This window comes from Rousettus aegyptiacus, unplaced genomic scaffold (assembly GCF_014176215.1).
Source record: "Rousettus aegyptiacus isolate mRouAeg1 unplaced genomic scaffold, mRouAeg1.p scaffold_m13_p_9, whole genome shotgun sequence".
Lineage (NCBI taxonomy): Eukaryota > Metazoa > Chordata > Mammalia > Chiroptera > Pteropodidae > Rousettus > Rousettus aegyptiacus.
In genome coordinates, this window is record NW_023416312.1 from 29761981 (window position 1) to 29785716 (window position 23736).

The 23736-nt window shown below is 38.7% G+C and overlaps 1 protein-coding gene across 8 annotated transcripts in view; it reads right to left on the reverse strand.

Annotated features, from left to right (window-relative positions):
* The window catches only part of SLC9A7 (solute carrier family 9 member A7), a 153356-nt gene that overhangs the window by 6906 nt on the left and 122714 nt on the right, over nucleotides 1–23736 (reverse strand). For 2 of the 8 annotated variants that reach the window (XM_036226466.1, XM_036226467.1), the window contains 4 exons: nucleotides 21819–21882; nucleotides 12748–12830; nucleotides 3307–3412; nucleotides 1531–1608 (listed from right to left, as the gene is read on the reverse strand). In XM_036226466.1, coding sequence (XP_036082359.1) covers nucleotides 1531–1608; nucleotides 3307–3412; nucleotides 12748–12830; nucleotides 21819–21882 — 331 coding nt within the window. Of the gene's footprint in view, nucleotides 1–1530; nucleotides 1609–3299; nucleotides 3413–12747; nucleotides 12831–17560; nucleotides 17656–21818; nucleotides 21883–23736 lie in introns of those variants that run through there. The other 6 variants (XM_036226468.1, XM_036226469.1, XM_036226470.1 and 3 more) reach the window with 4 other exon arrangements.

The following is a 23736-nucleotide window of genomic DNA, read 5'->3' on the forward strand; positions in this document are numbered from 1 at the left end:
AGGGAAGAAAGGGAGATCAACCTGGATTTTCAGCTTCCCAACTCACAAAGGAAGGGGTAAGGTCACTGGATAAACCTGCAAATAGGTTTCAGGTCTTCTTTTCTCTGGGAAGGTCTTCTGGGTGGGCCTTCTGACCTATACAAACCATCCTAAACCCACCTAGTTTACATTTGAACTACTGATTGTCCTAGTCAGCAACAGAAAGAAGACAAACTATTATTAGGGTTTCCTTTCTGTCCACACAGAAAAAACCTGATGCGAAGCCCTCAGGTAGATGAAGTGATAGAGAGGGAGGTTACATTTTCTTTAGCATCTATTACATGCCTGCCAGCAAGATCACATAAGCTTTCATTTGGCCCTTATTCCTCTCCTGTGATGGGTGCAAACACTCATGTCACAGAGCAGAAAATCTGAGCTAGGAGTTCTCTATGAAATTTGCCAGATGTCGTCCAGCTAGAAGCATGGTTAGGACTTAATGCTGCCTCCAGACTGATTTTACCCATTCAAAAGATGCGAAAAGTCACTCCATCAGGAAGAAAACTGGCATGGCATCTCAAGCTAAGCAACGGACAAAGGTGAACAAGGCAGGCATCAGCTAAGTGGCAGCTACTTGAAACTAAAAGACAGCAGGGAGAGTGTCAGGAAGCAGCATAAGGTCAGATACAACCTTTCACTCTCCAGTGGGTTCACAAGCAAAACAAGGAATGGTATGCTCCACTGTAGGACTGCAAAACAGTGTGAACTTCTCTCTTGAATGGCAAACAGTTTTAAAACTGCTCTTTCTCTCCTATTTCCTATCTACTCTTCAAAGCATATCTGAAGTCCTGCGTCCTGTCCTCTATACGACAGGGACTCCTCAGTGCAGGACCCGAACATGCCTCCCTGACAGCCTCATTGCTCTCAGTCACACTGCTCAAAACCACAGGCAGATTCTCCTACATCCATGCCTGGACTCCCCATCTAGATGAACAACCACTGGAGGGCAGTGACTTCCTTCTCCTCTTCCTGGCACCCTTCCTTGGATACTTAAATCATAGTAGTTGCTAAATGAATGCCTGTTAAATGCATCGACCTAGGGAGGACTCCTAGGTTCTGCCTACATTGCTTCCCCTGTCCCAGCCCATCTCTGTGCCTTTACTGGTGACAAACACATGCTTGTTTTCTGCATTCTCAGTGATATCGATTTCTCCAAACTCCATAATGTGACTCTGTTTAACTAATGCTCTGGCTTTTTTAACAGGCAAATATGGAACTCCACTTGCTTGCTGCCTCAAATCCTCACTGGAATGAGGCAGGGTGCAAATGTACAATTAAACAAGAATCCTTTAGTCAGACAGAGTGTAATTCTAAAACTCACTCCAAACTCCCCAATTTCCTCCTCTACATCAGTGTTGAGAAATTCCTGAAACATTATCTGCCCTGTGAAGAGTTTTCTTAACAAATGACATCATGTTCCCTGTTTTAGCACGTTCCATTTCTGTCATTTATACATGTGCTAAGTAATAATTTTGTTCATCTCTGTCAAAATACCTCTCCCAGGGCTCTTAGTTCCCAAATTTCAGGGGAAGACTCTCTTGGCACGTATTTCACTCTTCCAAGGTTTGAAGCCTGGGAGGGACAGAGAGGAATCTGAAACAATTGCATATGAGGGTAATTGTGCAAATGTAACCAATCCCCCCACCCCAACACGCACACACAGTAGCACAGAACTCTCAACAGGAGCCCTGGTGTGGCCCACTCTGTTCCCTCGTAGTGGGAAGCAGGGCCAAAATTCAGACAGGAGAAAACAAGACTGGCTGTTGACCCATTTCATTATGAAATTCATGAGCCCAGACAAATAGTACCCAAGGAAAGGTCATTCAGAAACAAGGATATAGTTAAATCCAGTGGAGAGGGATTTCCAAGTCAGAGGTTAATGAATGTTATATATAAATGATGAAAGCAATCCACTCTCTCCAACTGTAGATGACAGGATCAACAAAAGTTTGGTTAAACTAAATGTCGGTATAATTATATAACTAGCTGTTCACTGCAGACTATGAAAATGCAGCCAAATAACCCTGCAAAGAAGTGTGTTGTGGGAACATGTGCATTTTAAATAACCAGGGTTATTTTCATAAGTGGAAGAATACTGTTTTCTAGGTTGATATCAAACCTAAGTGGTTTGGAGTTAATGGAAATGGTAAAAAAATGAACATCTTAGATACTTCCCCAATAAACTTAGTGAAGTACAGATGCCCTATACCTGATAAGTGAGGACCACACAACAGTGTGCCAAACAGCCATGAGAGTGAATCAGCCTGAGACTCTCACCCAAAACTTAACTCCACAGGGAGCCCCTACACTCTCACATTTGGGTTCCTCAGTTAAGTTTCAAAGACACTTTGCTCCCAGTCTCTCAGCAGCAGACCTCACTATATCTAGAGCTGACTGAGACCCTGGTCAGGACCCCAGCCCCAAAGCAGCAGCAGCAGTATGGAGAGTGATTCTTGCTTGTAGCCCAAGTCACCCCATCTTGTATGGCTGGGGAGTCCATAGCCAAAACATTACTCCAGGAAGCAAACCTTGAGTAGACTCTCGAACTGGCGAGGGACTTTCAATTTAAGTGCCTGGAAGATTATTGAGCTTATGCAGAATTCAAACTAGTCCAGATGCCCTTAATCATTGAGCAAGAGAATAGTTGGTAAGCTTCAGATTAGACAAGGTTTTTATAAAGTTTTAATATTGGGTTAGTTCTTTTACTACTATATAACATGAAAAGTGACACTTAAAAAATCTAATTAAGATGAAAAACTTTAGAAACTGTTTAAAATAGACTAGAGCTAGAAGGCAAAGAAACACATAAACCCAATGAAACATAAGATTGAAGGGTGTAATGGGTGTAATCAGCTGGAGCTTCAATAGTGGGACAAGTGGCAATGCCAGGTCAGTGCCATTTGTCTCTGATCAAAAAAAAATCCAAATGGCTCATTCTGTCACTTTAGACAGAGGTCCAAACTGAGCAAACTATTCAGCATTCAGAAAAGTGAGTTTTTATTAAATAAACTATTAGCAGGATGGGAAATTATAAAACTAACTTTTTAATCTATTGATCTAGTTGTACTGATTCCAAATCCATTGTTCTTTCTACTACGCCATAGCTGTTGATGTTTGGGAGCCCCATAACTCTAATAAAAGGTTTCTCTGTTGCTGTGCAAAATGTATTAAACATATGTAAGTTGGCCATTTGTAATGATTTTATTGGAGAAGTGAAATCTGTTAATTTGGAGGCTGAACAGGAACGTAGCCCTGACATGCTTTACTTACGTCATACACCTGGGGACTGGTCAGACAGTGAGCGAGCAAGCCACACCAGGCTGGGAGAGTGGTGGTTAATGGGGGGCCACTGTGTGTGAGAATGGGCTTCAAGTAACTTTAAAAAGAGTTAAGGAAAAATATCTGCAAAGAAAATACACACCCAACAAATTGTGTTTAGAAATTCCAACAAGTAAATCACCTGACATTCTACTCAACAAATCTCTTACCCCATTTACCAGTAAAATACAGAAAACACAGTCATACTTAATTTTGTTGTGCTTTGCTTAGTGTACTTCACAGATGTTGCATTTTTTACAAACTGAAGGCCAGGTCCTCCACCAACAAAAAGATTACGAGTCACTTTATTAAGATAAACTTGTTTTACTGTGGTAGTCTCGAACCGAACCCACAATATCTCCAAGTTATGCCTGTATTTGTAGTCTACAACAGTCTAAATCAAATATTAAACTATGCCCCCATCAGCCTTAAGTGTTAACTGTTAACTCTCAGATTGGCGATTCCCAATTTTAAGTTATAAAGACTATTTCATTAATTAGAACACCCTTCTCCTTTGTTACATTGAATGAAAATTTTGGTTTCAATCAGCATTCCAGCTTTTGACATACAACCAGCTCATGTCTTGGAAATAGGAGACAGTTTCCCTAGAGTGGAGATGTTGCAGCCCCTGGGTCCCCTTCACCCTGGGTTCTTTGTAAGGGTTCTTGTTAAACCACTCTTGTTCAGAAGTCACATTATGGAAAATGGTTGACTTGGACAGGACTTTAGGGGTAACCTGGGGTTACTACAAAAAAGGAAACTGAGACTTGATAAGGTGAAATGATTTCACTAAATCCTCTCAGACTTAAATCTCCCAACTTTTCACGTAGGACTATTTTTCACTTTGCCTGCTGCCTTTCTCCCAGACTCTCCAACACAAAGTTTCCCAACCTCGACATTATTAACATTTTGGGCCAGATCATTCTTTGTTGTAGGGGACTCCTCTAAAGGATGACTAGCAACATCCCTGGCCTTTACCCACTAAATGCCAGTAGCACCTCCAACCCTCCCCCAGGTATAACAAAAAAAAATATCTCTAGATATTGCCAAATGTCCCGAGAAGCAAACTCACTCTCGGCTGAGACCACTACTCTAACATAAAGGTCTATTGTTATGTGGAGAGCTCAGGGTTTGTCACTATGTGGTTATTTGTGCTGCCAAATGTATAGCCCTGTGTTGGAAGCATCATCAAGCATGTATCACATTAAAATATAGCCAGGACCATTTCTGATACTCATAGCCTAAGCAATATGGAAAAAGTGGAGACTCACGTGGCTACCTCAAATGTAGGAACAGCCAAGAGACTTTGAAGGAAGGTGAGAATATGTCACAGCCATCTGTACCCAAGAAGATGACTACTCCAAACACCATCACTTCCTGTCTTCACTTAGAGCATCACAAGAAAGGAAAAGCTTCTCTATAGGAAGGAGGGGATAGAACAGAGACACTGGGGCATACTTCTAGATGGGAATTACTCAACAAAGTAGGATGTGTGGGCTCTGCTGGAAGTCTTTACAAACAGAACAAGCCCTCTTTGACCGCTATCCTCTAACACCATCCCTGGGAATAGCCCCTACAGGTCTATCAGTTATCTGTGTTTTCAATTCAGAAGCTGACAACAACTCGATTTGTATGTAGAATGACTAATACAAGAGTCACAGGGGAACCCAGAGGCTACCTTTCAGTTTGCTGCCTCAGGCAGTTCAAAGACAAGATCTTTCTTTCTGAATACTTGCATGCCTTAAAGCCACTCTCCTTTTTTTTTCTTCTTGCTCATTTTTGATTAACAGTTTTGGTGTAGAATTCTAGGCTCAGATTTTCTTTTTGTCAATCTACAACTCTGAAAATGCATGATGGTATTTTAATATTCAATTTTGTCGATGCGACATCTGATTCTTGTCCTTTGCAGGCTGCCAATTTTTCTTTTTGTAATCCTTGAGTCCTATTTTTCCTCCTATAATTATGGAATACTATAATATATCCATTCATCCTGGTCACACTAGGTAGGACCTTACACTCTGGAGACAAGTTAAGAGATTTCCTTAATTAAGAGATTTTTTTCTTCCATTATTTCTTTCTACTACTTTTCCTCCATGGTCTCTATCCTCTCCTTTTGGATCTTACTAAATAATTATGGATCAACCTGGTCTAACCTACATATCTTGAAACTCTTCTCTTACACATCTCTAACTTTTGCTGAAATTCTTAGAGATTTTTTTTCCCCTCAACTTTATCTTCCAGATCAACAATTTTGTCTTCGCCATGTAATTAAATTATGTATTGTTTTTTGGTTAATTTCAGAAACTCTATTTTTAATTTCTAAGAGTTTCTTCTTGTTCGATTGCTCCTTTTTTTCTAATAACCTGTTCTTAAATCATGACTTGGAAAGCTTTTCAACTCTAATAATCTTATTAGAAAAATTTAAAAATACTTGGAATTGTTTAATTACTTTGGCACCCGCACCCTCATGTCTTTACTCAGTTTCTCAGTTCACCAGGCAGGTGGGGATTTCTACCATGCCAAAGTGGAGAGGTGGTTTACTCTAGGGTGAAAATTTTTGGTGGCCTCAAGATGTTTCTCTACTAAGCCCTCCCCAGTCAGCATCCTTACTTTCTTTACAGAATTATGGCCTGAAGAGAAAATTAACAGCTACTAGCTGATCTGTTGCTGCAGGAAGTACCTGTTATAGCTGTTCTAACAACATTCTTTAATAAATCAACTGGATAAACTGGATGAAGACTCACTTTGTCTTGAACTATAATTTGCTATAATTCCCTCTACCTTTTGTCTTTCAAGTAGTCAAAAATATCTCCTCTGTGATTTCAATGAGCCTAGGGGCAGGAGTGAGGAAGAAGAGAGGTATATATGTATGCTGAGCCTTTCATCTTAAATTGGAAGTCCATCTATCCTATTTCCAGGCTAGTTCAGGGAAGGAGGTACCACACTCCCTCTTCTTACCAGTCTGTAGGTGTTATTCATGTCCAGTTGAACTCCTCTGATGTAGCAAAAGCCCACTTTTTCTTGTTTGATCATCTATGGAGCTATAGAATCATGGGCACCTTCCTCATCTAATTCTTCAGACATGTTATACCTGGTTACATTCTTCTTAGTTTCTCTGCTCCAAACTAAAAAAAGTGCAAATCTCGAAGTCACTAAAATTTACATTCAGATGAGACTTTAGAGATCACTCCTGTTACTCTTCAATGAATCCATTTCTCCCCCTAGCTTTATTGAAGTATAATTGACAAATAAAAATTGTATATATTTAAGGTATACAATGAAATGTTTAGATACATGTATGAATTGTAAAATAATTACCATAATCAAGCTAATTAACATCTCCATCACCTCACATGGTTAGCATTATGTGTGTGTGTAGTGAGAACACTTAAAATTTACTCTATTAGAAAATATCCTGTATACAATACATTATAATTAACTATAATCACCATATTGTACATTAGATTTCCAGAACTTAGTCACCTTACAACTGAAAGTCTGTCTGTTAACCAACATCTCTCCATTTCCCCCACATCCCAGCCCCTGGCACATCCACCATTCTATTCTCTGTCACTATGAGTTTGACTTTCATAGATTCCACATATAAGTGAGATTATGCAGAATTTGTCATTCTGTATCTTGCTTTTCCATTTAGCATAATGTCTTCCAGGTTCATCCGTGTTGCCCCAAATGAATTTCCTTCATTTTTAAGGCTGAATAATATTCCATTATACACACACACACACATATACATACATACACACACACATACGCCCTCATTTTCTTTATCCATTCATGCATTGACTGATACTTAAGTTGTTTCCATATCTTCACTACTGTGAGTAATGAGGCTATGAACATGGGTGTGCAGATATCTTTTTGAGATAGTGATATTATTTCCTTTGGATATATACCCAGAGGTGGGATTGCCAGATCATATGGTAGTTCTATTTTTAATTTTTTGAGGAACCTCCATATTGTCTTCCATAATGGCTCTACCAATTTGCAATCCCACCAACATTATATGAGCGTTCCTTTTTCTCTACATCCTCCTAATACTTGTTATCTTTTGACTTTGATAATAGCCATACTAATAGGTGTTAGGTGGTACCTCATTGTGGTTTCCATTTGCATTTCCCTGGTGATTAGTGATATTGAGCATCTTTCCATGTACCTGTTGGCCAAGTGTGTCTTGTTTGAAAAAATGTCTGTTCTGGTACTTTACCCATTTTTTAATTGGGTTGTTTTTCTGCTAATGAGTTGTAGGAGTTATACATTTTGGATATTAACCCCTTATCAGATATATGGTTTGCAAAACTTTTTCCCATGCCATAGGTTGCCTTTTCATTTTGTTGAAGATGTCCTTTGGTGTGCAGAAATTTTATTTTGATGTATTCTCACTTACATTATTTTTACTTTTGTTGCCTGTGCTTTTGCTGTCAAATCCAAAAAATCATTGTCAAGAGCTGGCCATTGTCAAGTAGCTTTCTCCTGTTTTCTTCTAGGAGTTTTATGGTTTCAGGTATTACATTTAAACTTTAATCCATTTAGAGCTAATTTTTGTGAGTGGTGTAAGATGGGGTTCAGTTTCAATTTTTTTATGTGCACATTGAGTTTTCTCAACACCATTTATTAAAGAGACTGTCCTTTCCCCATTGTGTTTTCTTGGCACCTTGGTCGAAGATTAGTTGACTCCATGTGCAAGGGTTTATTTCTAGGTTCCTTATTCTGTTCCAGTGGAGTGTGTCTGTTTTTATGCCAATACCATACTATTTTGATGACTATACCTTTGCAATATAATCTGAAATCAGGAAATGTGATGCCTCCAGCTTTATTCTTTTTGTTCAAGATTGCTTAAGTCCCATACAAATTTTAGGATTTTTTTCTGTGAAAAGTACCATTGGAATTATGATAGAGATTACCCTGAATCTGTACATCATCTTCAGCAGTATAGACATTTTAACAATATTAATTCTTCTCGTCCATGAACACAGATACCTTTCCATTTACTTGTATCTTCTTCAATTTCTTTCATCAATGTTTTTTTAGTTTTCAGTGTACAGAACAGTATTTTACTGTTCTTGATGCTATTGTAATGGGATTGTTTTCTTAAATTTTTTTGACTAGTTTGTTGTTGGTATATAGAAATGCAACTGAATTTCGTATGTTAATTTTATATCCTGTAACTTTACTGAATTAATTTATTTAAAAAAATCTTTTTGGTAGAGTCTTTAAGGTTTTCTATATATAAGATCATGTCATCTGCAAAAATAATTTTACTATTTTACTTCTTCCTTTCTGGTGTGGATGCCTTTTGTTACTTTTTCTTGCCCAACTGCTCTGGCTAGGACTTCCAGTGCCGTGTTGAACAAAAGTGGTAAGAGTATGCATCCTTGCTTTGACCCAGAACTTAGAGAAAAAGCTTCTGGCTTTTTTGTTATTGAGTATGATGTTATCTGTAGGCTTGCCATATATGGTCTTTATGACATTGACATACATTCTATCTATATCTAATTTGTTGAGAGTTTTTATCATGAAAGGATGTTGGCTTTTGTCAAATAGTTTTTCTGCATCCATTGAGATGATCACATGATTTTTATTTTTCATTTTGTTAATGTAGTGCATTACATTTATTGATTTGTTTATGTTAGACTATCTTTGCATCCCAGGGATAAATCACACTTAATCGTGGTGTATGATAATTTTAATGTGCTGCTGAATTCAGTTTGTTAGTATTTTGTTGAGAATTTTTACATTTATGTTCATTAGGGATATTGGCCTGTAATTTTCTTTTCTTGTAGTATCCTTGTTGTGCTTTGATATCAGGGTAATTCTGGCCTCATAAAATGAGTTTTGAGGGTATTCCCTCCTCTTTATTTTTTGGGGAAGAGTTTGAAAAGATATTAATTATTCATTAGATGTTTGGAATAATTCACCAGTGAAACCATCTTGTTCTGGGCTTTTCTTTGTTGAGAAGTTTTTGATTCCTGGTTCAATCTCCTTACTTGTTATGGGTCTGCTCAGATTTTCTACTTCTTCATGATTCAGTCTTGCTAAGTTATATGTTTCTAGGAATTTATCCATTTTTTCTAGGTTGTCCAGTTTTTGGTGTATAATTATTCATAGCAGTCTCTTATGACCCCTTGTATTTCTGTAGTATCAGCTATAATGTCCCTTTTTTCACTTCAATATTTTATTTGAGTCTTCTCACTTTTTTTCTTAGTCTAATTAAGTTCGTCAATTTCATTTATCTTTTTCAAAAACCAACTCTTAGTTTTATTGGTCTTTTCTACTGTTTTTCTAGTCTTTATTTCATTTCTGCTCTGACCTTAGCTATTTCCTTCCTTCTGCTAACTTTGAGCTTAGTTTGTTCTTTGTCTAGTTTCTTGAGATGTAAAGTTAGGTTGTTTATTTGAGGTCTTTCTTTTTTAATGTAGGTATTTATCACTATAAACTTCTCTCTTAGAACTGCTTTTGCTGCATCACTTAAGTTTTGGTATGCAGTATTTTCATTTTCATTTGTCTCAAGATATTTTTTTGATTTCCCTTCTGATTTCTTCATTAGCCCATTGGTTGGTTATTCAAGAGTGTGTTGTGTAATGTATGCATACTTGTGAACTTTCTAATTTTCCTGTTACTGGTTTCTAGTTTCATAATATTATGTTTGGAAAAGATATTTGATATGATTTCAATCTTCTTGAATTTATTAAGAATTGTTTTGTGGTCTAACATATAGCTCTGTCCTGGAAAATGTTCCATGTGTACTTGAGAAGCATGCATATTTTGCTGCTGTTGGATGCAATGTTCTGTGTATGTTTATTAGAATCATTAGGTCTAAAATGTAATTCAAGTCTAATGTTTTCTTATTGATTTTCTATCTAGATGATCTACTCATTGTTCAAAGTGGAGTATTAAATGCTAAGAAGAATCAATTTCTCATCCCTTTAGTATTTTGTCACTCTCCTGTGAACTCTCTCCAATTTTCTCTACATCTTTTCTAATCCCAGTGAGTATCATGCATTCTGAATTACAATGTAGCCAAATTTGTATAGCTTTAAAATACCCCTGAGGGTTCTATTTCAGTCAGTAACAAACAATAGCACAAACAGTAATTTAAACCATCCTTTCCATTGAGAACAACTAAAATGGCTGCACAAAACAAAACAAGATGAAACACAACAAAATCTTCTGCTTAATGGCATCAGAAACCTACCATGGCAGTGAAGAGAGCCAGAATCTGGAGAAGGAAACCCAAGAGGTGAGCCTGGCATTTGGTGTACACTTTTTCCCTAGAAGCACCTCAGAAGCTGAAGAGAACATCTGACAGACTCAAAAAAATAGAGTGTATCTGACAAAAACCCATGCTCAGGGCCTTCTGAAGAATACTACACAAACACCCGAGGCTCTAGGTTGGAACTCTAGAAAAAAGGTCAGCCCAGCTTCAAATTACCTTTATTCCTGATTGGGCTAAATTGATCTGGAATTACAAATGCCCCTAGCCTATTCACTAACTCAATGAAAGTTAAATCATCTCTGAAGGATGATAACCTCATCTAGAGCATCTCAAATTATTTCTATACTTTTTCATTGCCATTATCTGTTACTCAATTAAAAAAAAACATATGTGCAGAAGAAAACCAATAAAGTTTCCAAAAGATAACATAGGAAATTGACTTCATGACTTTGGGGTAGACAGAGATTTCTAAAATAGGACACATAAAACACTAACCAACAGAAAACATCAATAAATAAATTTGATGAAGATCTTTTGTTTATCAAAAGATTCTATTTAAAAGTGAAAAGGCAAGTCACAAGTAGAGAAGATATTTTTATCACATATAATTACAAAATACTAAGCCTATGAGTAATATGCATTATATACATACATACACACACACACACACACACACACACACACACACACACACATATATATATATATATATATATATATATATATATATCCAGAATATATAAGGAACTCTTATTAATCAGTAAGAAACAGACAGGCAAACCAATAGAAAAGTGAGCCAGAGACCTGAACAGGTGCTTCATAAGGGAATATACCAAGTGGCCAGTAAATATATGAAAAGGTGCTCAATCTTATTAATCATCAGACAATTGCAAATTAAAACCACTACAAACCCACTTGAATGATTAAAATTAACAAGACTGACAATATTACTGGTAAGGACATGGAGCAACTGGAACTCTCACATACTAGAGGTGCTTGTGTAAAGTGATACCACTATTTTGTAGAACTTTTTTGGCACTTTCTTCTAGAGTTGAACTTATGCATGTCTTATGACCCAGAAATTTCACTCCTGAGTATATTCCCAAAAGGAACATATGTAAAACTGAACCAAAGACATGTACAATAATGTTCATAGCAGTATTTTTCATAATAGCTTCAAATTATAACTACATGCTCATCAACAATAGATTCATACACAAATTATGGTATATTCATACAATGAAATACTGTATAGCAATGAAAATATATGAAGTAGAGCTACACAATGTATGAATGACACAAATAATGTCAATTTAAATAAACCAGACACTGATATTTTCTGTCTGTCTGTCTCTAATCTCATTTATGCAAAGTTCAAATACAGGTAAAAACTATTAAGTGTTGCAAGGAGTCAGGAGAGTAGCTACATTTGGGGAAGAGAAAGGGGTAGTAACTGGATTATGGCATGAGGTGACCTGGTTAATTTTGTGTTTCTTGACCTGTTTGGGGTTAAATGAGTGTGTTTATTTTGTAATAATTCACTGAGCGCTCATGATCTTTATACTTTTCTATATGTATTTATACATCAATAAAAATTTTAAATATTTTCCAAGTCTCCAAAAACTATATATAAGCTAGCTATCTGCCAATTTGTTCACTATTATAACTTAAGAAACCCCGAGAGTTTAACTTTATGTTTTTTAATTTTCACCTGGGACGAAATAGATCTACTAGAACAGAATCTGTCCTGCATGTGGCCCAGTTAAGGCCTGGATCAGACTTGGCCAGGATTGGTTCAGCCATTAGGAATTAGCTTCTCCCACAGATTAATTGCCCAAGCTCCACTTACGTTCCTCCACAGCATGGTTCACTGTATAATTTTAACTAATTCACCTACACAGGCATATTCCCCTTGGAAACAAAGCTCTGAAGGGCCACATGAGACTACCAGGCTATGGATTGTCTAACATAATGATGTGCAAACATTCCTTTTGGCCAGAGAGATGCTCACCAGAACTACCTGTGGTTGAATGATCATTGCATGAGTCTCAAGAGAGGACTGACCACACATCTTTCCTTACTTATCAGAAATCATTCACTGACAAATCAACAAGAGGATTTTATCATCAATGTTTCAGGGAAGCCACTTAAAAGGATACTTGTGGTCAAAGCTGTACCATAGCCTGAACAGCCATGCACTCTCTTGCTTTGTCCGGTTTCCTCCAGCAGAATCTGGACCATCCTAGGAAGAAACAAGAAGACAAATGCTGAGTTACAGAAAAGGGATTCATATAGCAGGGGAAAGCTTTCTTTAACCATAATTTTTAATTATTTTGAGCTCAGAATCAAACATCCCGTATCACTAAAATATCAAAGATGTATTGGGAGGTAATATTTTTTTAAAGAAACTGAATAAATCCAAAAGGCAGGCAAATCAATCCTCAAAGTGAAACAGCTTGGTTATGTCTGTGGGTAGATCAAGTCAACACAGTACAAAATTTCTTTTGGCATACTGTAATTTTTCTCAAAGTTCCTTTCAGGAGATTAATTACCCTAATGTATTCTAGATCCTAACAGGTCAAAACTGATTTATAAAGAATATTAAAGAAGCTTCTTCAAATACAACTTTCCAGACCCCCCCCCCAAAGCTGGCCTGGAGAAACTATGCTTGGTTGTTCCCTGACAAGCAAGCCCAGGGCTCTTGGTGGTCCTGATCCAGGGACTTGCATTGTGTTCCAGGTGGTGCAGTAACTTGTTGCCCTACCAGCTTTAGGAAGGTGGGGGAAGGGGAAATGGAGTCAGAACTAGCATTTCTGTCCTTTTGTCTACCCTCAAGTAGTAAGTTCCTTTACCGCTTCTCTCATGCCTTTCCAACTGAAACATCCCCATAAGTTAACTTTCAACATAAGTGGCAAGATAAAACATTCATTTGAGGTTTAGGAAATTTCTTTGGAGTATTATAAACAGCACAATTAATATTAAAAAGTGGGCTGACTGCAGCAATTTGAGGGCATTGCTATATTACAAGCTCTGCAAATACAGACTGCATGGGAAGCAGTCATTTTTATCATTATCATCTTGAATGTTACATGGAGAGGCAACTCTACAAATGAGGGACAATCGTCAATAGCCAAATAAAAGTTTAGCCACAATTACAAGTATTTCTAAATCTCAGTGAGTGTAAATTCCACCTGTAATAGAAATACCAAGGATTAGTTGGAGACCTCCAAAAAGGTAAAGATATAGGCAAAGAGAGGAAGGGATATTAGCAAGCACTATTTAAATTCCAAATGTTTCCAAAGGCAAAGATTATTTTTAAAAATGAAGTCCCCAGGGTATGTGAGGAATGTTTAGTGACTGATATGGAAATGGCTTAGTTAAATGGGGCTTTCTGTGGATGAGTGAATAAAAAACAAGAGATCCCAGAGACCAACTTTATTTCAAATTTTTTATAATTCACGTGGAAGAAAGAGGACATGGAAATGTCTCCATTTGCAGATATTACCTCTTTCCTTCAGGTAATTAATTGTTAGCCCAATAACAACTCTAGGGAAAGTTCAAAATGCCACATGACTAAGTGGAAAAGTGGTAGAAGACCATTCTGAGAGACAAATATCTTATTTTTAAAAAATGGTTCTTTTTAGAAGCTCTCAGTTCTAAGTGCCCATAGAATTTTACTGAAGAAAAAAACAACAAGATGATAAACACCATCAGGAAGCATACTGTAAATCATCAGGTGTAAGACAAGTCCCCCAAAGTCAGTTTGATCTGCTCCTCACCTAAGACAACAATAAAAATGACAACTCCCTACTCTGTCATCCTAAGCTCTGCAAAATCACAATGCATTGTCATCGCCTGGAACACTTAAATTCTTGCCATCTCACATCGAAGAAGCTACAGGAGACCTATAGAGGCACAAGAGGGACAATTAAAATGGGCAAAGCAAAGAAAAGTCTTCTTTTAGAAGGCAAACTAACAAAAGGTTTTCTCAGGCTACAAAGAGATATGCCTACAGTCCAAAATAAGATCAAGAGACCTCAGAAATGTAAGAAACTAAGAGACAGCCCTGAAGGGATACATGGGGGTAAATTTAGAGTAAATAAATAAAAAGTACAACTTTGTAACAGGGGTTTTAAACAACTTTTTATCCCAAGAGACGTTACCAGAAGCATGATTAGGTACAGGAAAAGGTTAGATTAATCCACACAAAGTGCCTTTGGGAAAATAAGGAAGGGTGTGCGGGATAGGACTAATTTTGTAAGCTGACCCAGAAAACAACCAACTGCTTCACAACTTGATATGGGCTGCTAACTATCACAGACAAGCCAGTAGAGCTGTTCCTGTGGGCTTGGAGCAGCACACAGTAGGTTCAGGTTAATCCTGTAATTGGTAGGGCCCCCTTTCCTGGCTGCACTTACAGACTTAGATTGCCATGCAAGTGCTGCCCACACAAAAAGCAGGGACTTGCTCTGTCACCGCACCCCTCCTCAAAACCTGCATTCCTAACAAGAAGCTTCACATCCCCATATATTTAGCTCCAGCTGCTTCTAGAACCTGGAGCACCCTTTTATACTCTCACCTTCACCCACCCACACCACCTACCTGGCTGATCCTATTCATCTTTCAAGTGTGTGTACAAGGTCGGCTTCTCTGAGAAATGGTTCAAAGGTAACAGTACTCCAAGAGGTATAGGTATGACCATCATAGGCTTTCTCAACAGACTGTCTGGGTTCAAATAGTTCTATTCCTGACTGTGCCATTGCCTTGTTGTGTGACTCTGGGAAAGTTTAAATTGAGATATAATTGCTACATAATATTGTTTAAGTTTAAGGTGTACAATGTGTTGATTTAATACATTTATATACTGCAATATGATTACCATCTTAGCGTTAGTTAACACCTCTATTATGTCACATAATTATCATTTTTTGTTTGTGGTGAGAACAATTAGGATCTAATGCCTTAGTAACTTTGTAATTTATAATACAGTATTGTTGACCATAATCTCTATGCTGTGTATTACATCTCCAGAACTTTTTTTAACTACTAGTTTGAAAGTTTGTGCCCTTAAACATCTCCCTATTTCTCCTATAACCAGACCCTGGTAATCAACATTGTACTCTCTGTTCTTATGAGTTACATGAAGGATTTTCAAACTTTTTACTGACATTATTAATAGAGAATCCTCTTCAAGAAAAAAAAATACCACCAACTCTGCTTATCACCATTTTTTTTAGCACATAACAATTAGTGTCTATTTCTTCTGCATCCATTGAACACCTACTGCATGCCAGGCAGTATGCTGGGTATTGGAAACACAAAGAGGAATGAGATTCAGCACCTGCCCCTTGAGCACATTTCCAGAAGGGGAGGCAGACAGACAGATACATACATGGTGATGTATGTAATGAAAAAGAAAGCAGGTTAAAGAACTCAGGGAGTGGCAAAAGGTCTTATTTTCAAAATAATTTTTCTAGAACTAAAGAATAATGATTTCTGGGTAGGGTTAGATTTCATTCCATTATTATCGTTAAAAGATACATATATTACATTTAGTGCTAATTTTTAAAATTTTTATTTTATTAGTTTCAAGTATATAGTACATTGGTTAGACATTTATATAGTTTATGTAATGATCCCCCTAATTGCTCTTTCTCTCCTCTGGCTCTCCACCTAGCCAATGTATTAATGCTAACTGCATTCCCTATGTCATGCTCATCTCCATGACCATCTATCAGCTACTAATTTATACTTCTTTAACTGTTCGCCCCATTCTCCTAGCCCCTCAACCATCCTCTCCTCTGTCTGTCACCAGATTGTCCTCTATATTTGTGAGTCTATTTTTAATTAGTTTGTTCTTTTCATTCCTTAGATCCTGCATGTAAGTGAAATCATATGGTATTTATCTTTCTCTTTCTGACTTATTTCACTCAGCATGATAACCTCTAGGTCCATCCACGTCATTGTGAATAGTAAGATTTCACTGTTTTAATAGCTGAATAATATTCCATTGTACATATGAATGAACCATAACTTAAAATGTATTTTTTTAAAGTTAAGGTTATTACAATAATGAGAACAGCTTATGGTTTTTCAGAGATGGAGCAGAATAATGGCCCACTAAAGATTTTTATACCCTAATCCCTGGAGCCTGTAAATTACCTTATATAGCAAAAGGGACTTTGTGGATGGACTGAAGCTTTTCTAGGTGGGTCCAGTGTAATCACATGGGACCTTAAAAGTGGATAAGGAGGGCAAAAGAGTCAGAGTGATACAGTGAAAGAAGAGGCAGGAGAAATTCAAAGTATGACAGGGTCTTGCCCCACTGTTGTTGGCTTTGAAGATGGAGAGGGCCATGAGCCAGGAAATGTGGGTGCTTTTAGATAAGCTTGACCTCCTGTAACCACATGAAACAGAATTCTACCAAAAATCTGAATGAGCATAGAAATGGCTTCTCTCCCAGAGCCCAACCCAACCAACATCTTGTTTTCAGCCTTGAGAGATCTGAAAACAGAGAAACCAGCAGAGCTCACCAGATGTCTGATCTACAGGACTATAAGACTCTGTTGTTTTAAGATGTTAATTTTTTGTGGTAATTTGTTACAGCAAGAATAGAAAACTAATGCAGAGCAAAAGAGTAAATAAATGATGCAAATGGATTTGGGCATTTTTTATGTCCCTGGGATGATAGGGCCAAGATTTCTCAAAAGGGGGTAATAAAAGGGCTTAAAAATAGGGACTCAAGAGCTCCACAGTGCCTACTCCTGGGCTTTTCACATTGTAAAGTGCACACAACCCTCCTGGGAACTCTATTAAAACAAAGTTTCTGATTCAGTGGGTTGAAGTGAATCCTGAGCATTCCTAACAAGCTCACTAATCATGCCTAGGCTGCTGGTCCATGGACACTTGGAGCAGCAGGGATAGGCCTACAGTCCCTAGAGGAAAAGCAGATGAGGCCCTTCACAAACTTGCCTCTGCCACTCTCCACCCATACTCTTCGTCACATTGTCACCAAGTCCTTAAAGGCAAAGATTCATCTGTCTTGTTTGCAGTTGTATTCTCAGAGCCTGAAAGATGTGTGAAACATAACGGATGCTCAATAAATATTTGTCAAATGAATGAATAAATTAATGCTAATTTTGAGCTTCTAAAAAAAAGAATAGCAGAAAGGAAAATCAAGGGCCCAAGAGAAGCAATCAGAAAAACAAAATGAAAAGCATGGTGGGAAGGGTGGTCCGAGAATAAGCATTTGAGGAAAGGCACTTCATGGACTATTTGAAGTTAAAGATTTGACTGGGTATCAGATTTCAGCCTGGAGGAAAACTGGACAAGAACCCAAAAACAAACAAATCCAACTTGCCCAGAAAGTTACATGCATGCACGCACGCCCCCCTGCCCTGCCCCCGCCGCCAACACACACACCTGCATGCACGCAAGCACTGCAAGCACAGCGGTTTCCTTTACTCCACATTCCACTAATACCCTGCTTGTGACCTTGTCCTGCTGAGATGATAAAGCCAGGATAAATTCAGATTCGGGCTCCTAGCTAAGCCTCATCAATAATTGATCTTACGTAAACTTGGGGAAGGAAGTGAGTGGTGTGTCTGCATGTCCAGCCAACATAAATCTCAGCTGGGTCTGGCATGAAAAGTCCTCACTTGAATGGGGTGTGAGGCTACCTCCAGGTCTGGGCAGTTTGCCTACAGCTGTGCTTGTTTTTGTTTTGGTTGCAAAGTCACCAAGACCTCTGGAGAAACAAAGCAACTAAGTTTTTTGTTTTGTTTTGTTCTAATGAGTCAAACTTGCCAGGGACATGAAGCTGAAGTCTGCCCACAATATTCTTACGCTTCCCTCACATAAAGCCAAAAGTTATAGCCAATAGTTCCTTTCCTTTGTCTACATGAGCTAATATTCCGTACTCTCGTAGCCATGTCTCTGTTTATAACCTTGGGCTTTGAGAACCAGTGAGAAAATTGTTTTCTATAAAAAAATGCTTTCCCAGCAAATATCACTTTTTGGTTTGTTTTCATTTCTAAAAATAAAGATCAGTTAGAAAATGAGGTAAAGAGAACTGCCCTTTCTTTTATAATGGGGAACAAACATCTGGACTTTCCTCACCTCTGATTTCAGTTTCATGACAACGCAGTGTGTGACTTGGATGAAACCCAAAAAAGAGAAGCCCATTTATTTCTCTATTTCACTGTTTTTCATGACCACTGACTACGCCCAGCCCTGCTGTTAGTAGCTCATTGCACTGAGAAGGTCAGACCAGGAAGATTTAGAGAAATACAGCACAAGGGCATGAGTCATTTTTAAGAAGGTGTCCTGGGGAACCAAGCTTGAAGTTTACCCTTTTTTCCACTCTGATGGCAATCTTGAAAGACTTTCAAAATGCCAATGAAACTGACTTTGGGGGCCCTCTGCATGACTGTGTGTAAAGCTTGGAAGGAAGTTAAGGGGAAACTGTGGCATAGCTCCCAGCTAGGACTGGCCAACTAGGTATCATTGGGAGTGCAGCAGAAGTTGCTGTGTGCCCTTTCACAATTGGCCCAAAGGGACCTCCAGGGAGCAATCAGGAACAGTGAGTTTACTCATCTGGGGAGGTTTCTGAGGCTCACCCTGGCCAGGGCAGGAGGTGCTATTTTAGCTGTCATTTCATGGACTAAATGCACCACCATAACTCTCAGTACTTAAGAGCCATTGTTTTCACAAACATTTCCATCAAAGGGTGATAGCAAGTTTGTTACTAAGTCTGGTTACAAGCCCAGTGACTCCACTTGCAATTCTTGTGAGATGTGTAGTAAGTTCAGCTGCATGAAATCAGACCATTTCCCATATTTCCTCTTACAGATGCTCGAGTCCAGAGGCAGACATAATGGCAAATAGCAAAAGGGCTGGAGGTGTTTGACTAATGTGAACTGTCAAGATGAACTTTTTCTAAATTCTGGTTAACGAGCTAGAGCTAACCTGTTTTTCTTATAAAATTAATCTTCACTGGCCATAGGTCTGTGGAGGATGCTTTGGAATAGGGCAGTCATATCCTACCAAAGCCATTATTTTTCTTTCAGTGAAATAAAGGCATCCATCACACTTTTTGACCATGTTTTCTCAGGGTGAGTTTCAAGATCTCCCAAACTGTTATGCTCTAAATTAGATTCCAAGTGTACAATTCCTGTACCCTTGTTTTCTAAAGTCCCTAATAAAAGCTAGAGTCAAATAGCAACTTTTCAAAAAAAAAAAAAAAAAGAAAAAAAACCTTCTCATTGAAACCACATGTTCCCAAGTGGCACAATAGCCAATTCTAATACAATTGCAAAGATCTTTAGACGCGCCATTGAAGTGGGTACAAAATCTTCAATGGAGTTCATCAAAAGCTCATCCTAAAATGTCCGCAACTTTCAGAGGTCATGGCTTTGGGTCCTTTAAGGGGCATCAACACCAAGAATGCCTTATCAGGCTGTGACCACTCTTAAAGAAAAAGAAATCAAAAAGACTGTAGTGCAGTGACAATCCAGGCCCTGTACAGCACCACATCTGCAAGACTTGTTATATCTGATTTTGGAGATAGAGTCATTAAGAAGATCCTATAGAATCTGAAATATGGACACTAGATTTAGGACAAAGTGCAGTGATGAGTGTGATTCAAAGATATACTCGACATGGTTTCATAAACAACATATAGGTGCTTCTCTCATGCCCCTGTCTGCCCATCAAATACCTATCAAGTTCCCTAGGTGCCAGGTACTGTGCTCAGCACTGGGTATTTGATGCTGACCAAAATAGTTATTGACTCCCAAGGCCAAATAATAACATTTTGGTAACAAATTTCTGCTCCTATTATAACTCTCTTTTCTCCCCTCTGGCCTGCCCAGAAAATGCCAGCTTGAAGAAGGAACAAATCCTGGACACAAAATCATCCCACAAGTCCCACAAAGGGGTGATATGGAAGTGTTAAAACATGTCTGTTACTTTACTGGCACTACTCCCATTCAGAGGTTATGGCCTCTCTCCCCTCCCTTTGAATCTGGACTGGCCCTAGCAACTTGTTGGAATCAACAGAAAGTCACACAAGTGATGCTGTGAGACTTTCAAGGTTAGGTCAGTAAAGATGATGAAGCTTCCACCTTGATTGCTGGGACACTGTCTTTTGGGACCCTGATTCATCATGTAAGAAGTTCAATACCCTGAGGCCACATGGAGAAGCCACATGTTAGCATTCCAGTCAGTTGTCTGCATGTGAATCCTTCTAGCTCAGGAGACAGATATAGGAGCAAATAAGCCTTGGGATGATTCCAGCCCCAGCCTCGAGTTACTCTTGGCCTTCTTCATGGAGCAAAGGCAAGCCATTCCTACTAGGTCCTTTCCAAATTCCTGACCGAGAGAATCCATGAGTAGATAAAATTGTTGTTCATTCTCCTATGTTTGAGGCAGTTTTTTGTACAGTAATAGTAACTGGTATAGATGGTCACACCAAGGGCTAGCACACTCCTCTCCCCACACAGTCTCCATAAGGATTCTCTGTAGCAGAAGGCATGCTTCCCTACTGTCACACTAAGATGCTGCCATCAGGCTCTTCCACTTCCATTCATTACCTCGACAACTTTCCTCCTCAGCACTCTGCTCCAGGCTATCATTGCTGCCATATCCCTACCAAAGTCTTAACTGTTAGCCTTGCTGTGACCTTCAGCTTCTACAGGGGTAAGGGCTGCTGCTGCTCTGTCATTACTGGGCTGGAGGAGAATTCAGAGAGCTATAGGACATCCCAGGCCCTGGAGGAACAGGAAGGACTGCAATCACATCCTTTTCCTTCCCCTGCCCAGGTACCACTAAGAGACTCAGAACCAGTCACAATGAACCAATCATCAATGTATCAAAAATATCCATTCTTGAAAGGTATGGAGTCAGGAACTTAGCTTAAACAATTTCTCTGGCCAGCCCACCCCCTTAATATGATTAAGAACAGAAACTTCGGGGTCAAATCCTGGCTGCATCACTTTCCAATTCTCTGACCTTAGATAACTCACTTAAACTCTCAAACTTCAGCTTTTAGTTTGTAAAATAGGGAAACAGTACCTATCTCATAAGGTGGTTGTCAAGATCACAATGAGGGAATCGTGTAAAGTTCCTGGTATGTAGCATTTGCTACATGCCATGAACATTTATTTGTTCAATAAATTATAGCTATTTTTAATAACATCTTCCCTGGGAAGAAGAAAGCCTTGTGACTTACCCCTTGTAAGACTTGAAAGCTGTCATTGTTGGGTGGTGGGTCTTGATCTGGGTCAACACCAATTCTATAAATCACCAGGGAGAAATATAAGGAGAAAAATGGACAGTATTAGTTTAGACCATGGAAGCCATGCTGGCTGAAAGTTGCCAAGAGGCTGACCATCTTCCTGAAGCAGAAGGAATGGTTAACTAAAAGAGGAAGCCTGTCATGTAGAAGTCATGAGAAAGAGGTTATACACCACATCATATCCCAGGGGTAGGAGGTGTGATAAATCCTATGTGCTTATATTCTAAGCAAGGCCTCCGGAAAACAGTAACACCTGGCACCTGTATCAGGTGGTCCCAGTTATCAAAATGTGGGTCCTAGTGCACCAGGTCCTTTCCTCTCTGCTGCTTCCTCACTTCCACCCGGGCCTGCTTTTATTTCTCTAACCTTTTATTATGCAACTTTTCACATACCCAGGGAAATGTTGAAAGAATTTAACAGTGAACACTTATATACCCATCACCTAGATTCTACCATTAGTATTTTGCTGTATTTTCTTTATATCTATCCATCTCTCTACTGTCCATTTTATTTTTTGGATGAATTCAAATAAAGTTGCAGACATCAATATACTTTCCCTAAATACTTCACCATGCACATCTCTAACTTTTTATCCTGGTGCCCCCATGTCCTCCCACAGCAGAGATGACCTGAGAACTCACACATTTGAGATCAACAACTGAAGACAGAAAGCAAAAGCAAAGTGGCAAAATCCATTTACAACAAATTTTATAAAACAAGGTTTTGTCTTGACTTAATAACATACCAACTGTTGCCCTATGCATCTGTTAATTCTTAATTCTTGTACCTTCCTCATTCTGACATAGATGACATGGATAATATAGGGCAATGCGGGAGAAATCAAAGATACCAGGAAAATTATCTATCTTCTCTCACTCCCTCTAGTATCACAAAGAACAGATGGTATCATAAAAGGTAAATCAAGAACACAGCGTTCAGCAGGTCTGATTTGAGCTTGGAGAGGTGCTGAATGGCCTTGACCAGGGGTGTTATCTGTAGTCCAGTACCAGTGTGCTAATTCCAATGAGCAAACAGTGGACACACAAGGCCATGTGCATGCATGGCTTACTTTTTCCCCTCTCCTTCCCTCTTCTCCACTTGTGATGCCTAGGATATTTCTTGAGAAAAGAGACTAATGGAAAAGGGGAACAGAACACAACACAGATGTACTTCCTCTCTCAAAGCCAACCTCTACTCTGTTTTATTCTAGGCTTGATCACTAACCCAAGGTGCATGCCCCTGGACAGGGTAGATATAGAAAAGGGAGTAGTTACCTCATATTTTGCTGAAGGCAAAGCATGAAACAGCAATCTGAATTCATGTATTCAGCAAATATTTATTGAGTGCCTACTATGCCAGGCACTGTTCTGAGTACTTAGTTAAAACTCATAGTGCACCTGGCACCAGATTTCCTCCCCATGGGCCTGAGGTTTAATGGGATCTTTGTAGTGAATTAGATGGACTTTGCTGTGTCTAGAATCTGCTTCTAGGCCTGGGTTTCTGAGGGCTGGAGGCTTGTCCTCACAACTGTACATTATCCAGGGACTATTGAGAAACAAATCTCAGAAATTTTTTACATGAAATTCATCTAATTCAGGGGTCCCAGGGCTGCCCACAAAAGTCACACCAGAGCCTCAATGCACCTAATGTGTCTAATGTACTAAAGCAATAAAGGAGAAGTCACATATTGAATTCCTAGCTATTGATCCTGAACCCTCACCTGTTTTGAGAGTCTCTTAATGTCTTTACATAGAGAAAAGTACTCTATATCGTTGTTTTGTCAACATTTGTAACATTGACAACTAGGAATCCAATATTAGGTCTTGTTCTGTGGAGTCTATAGCAGCACAAA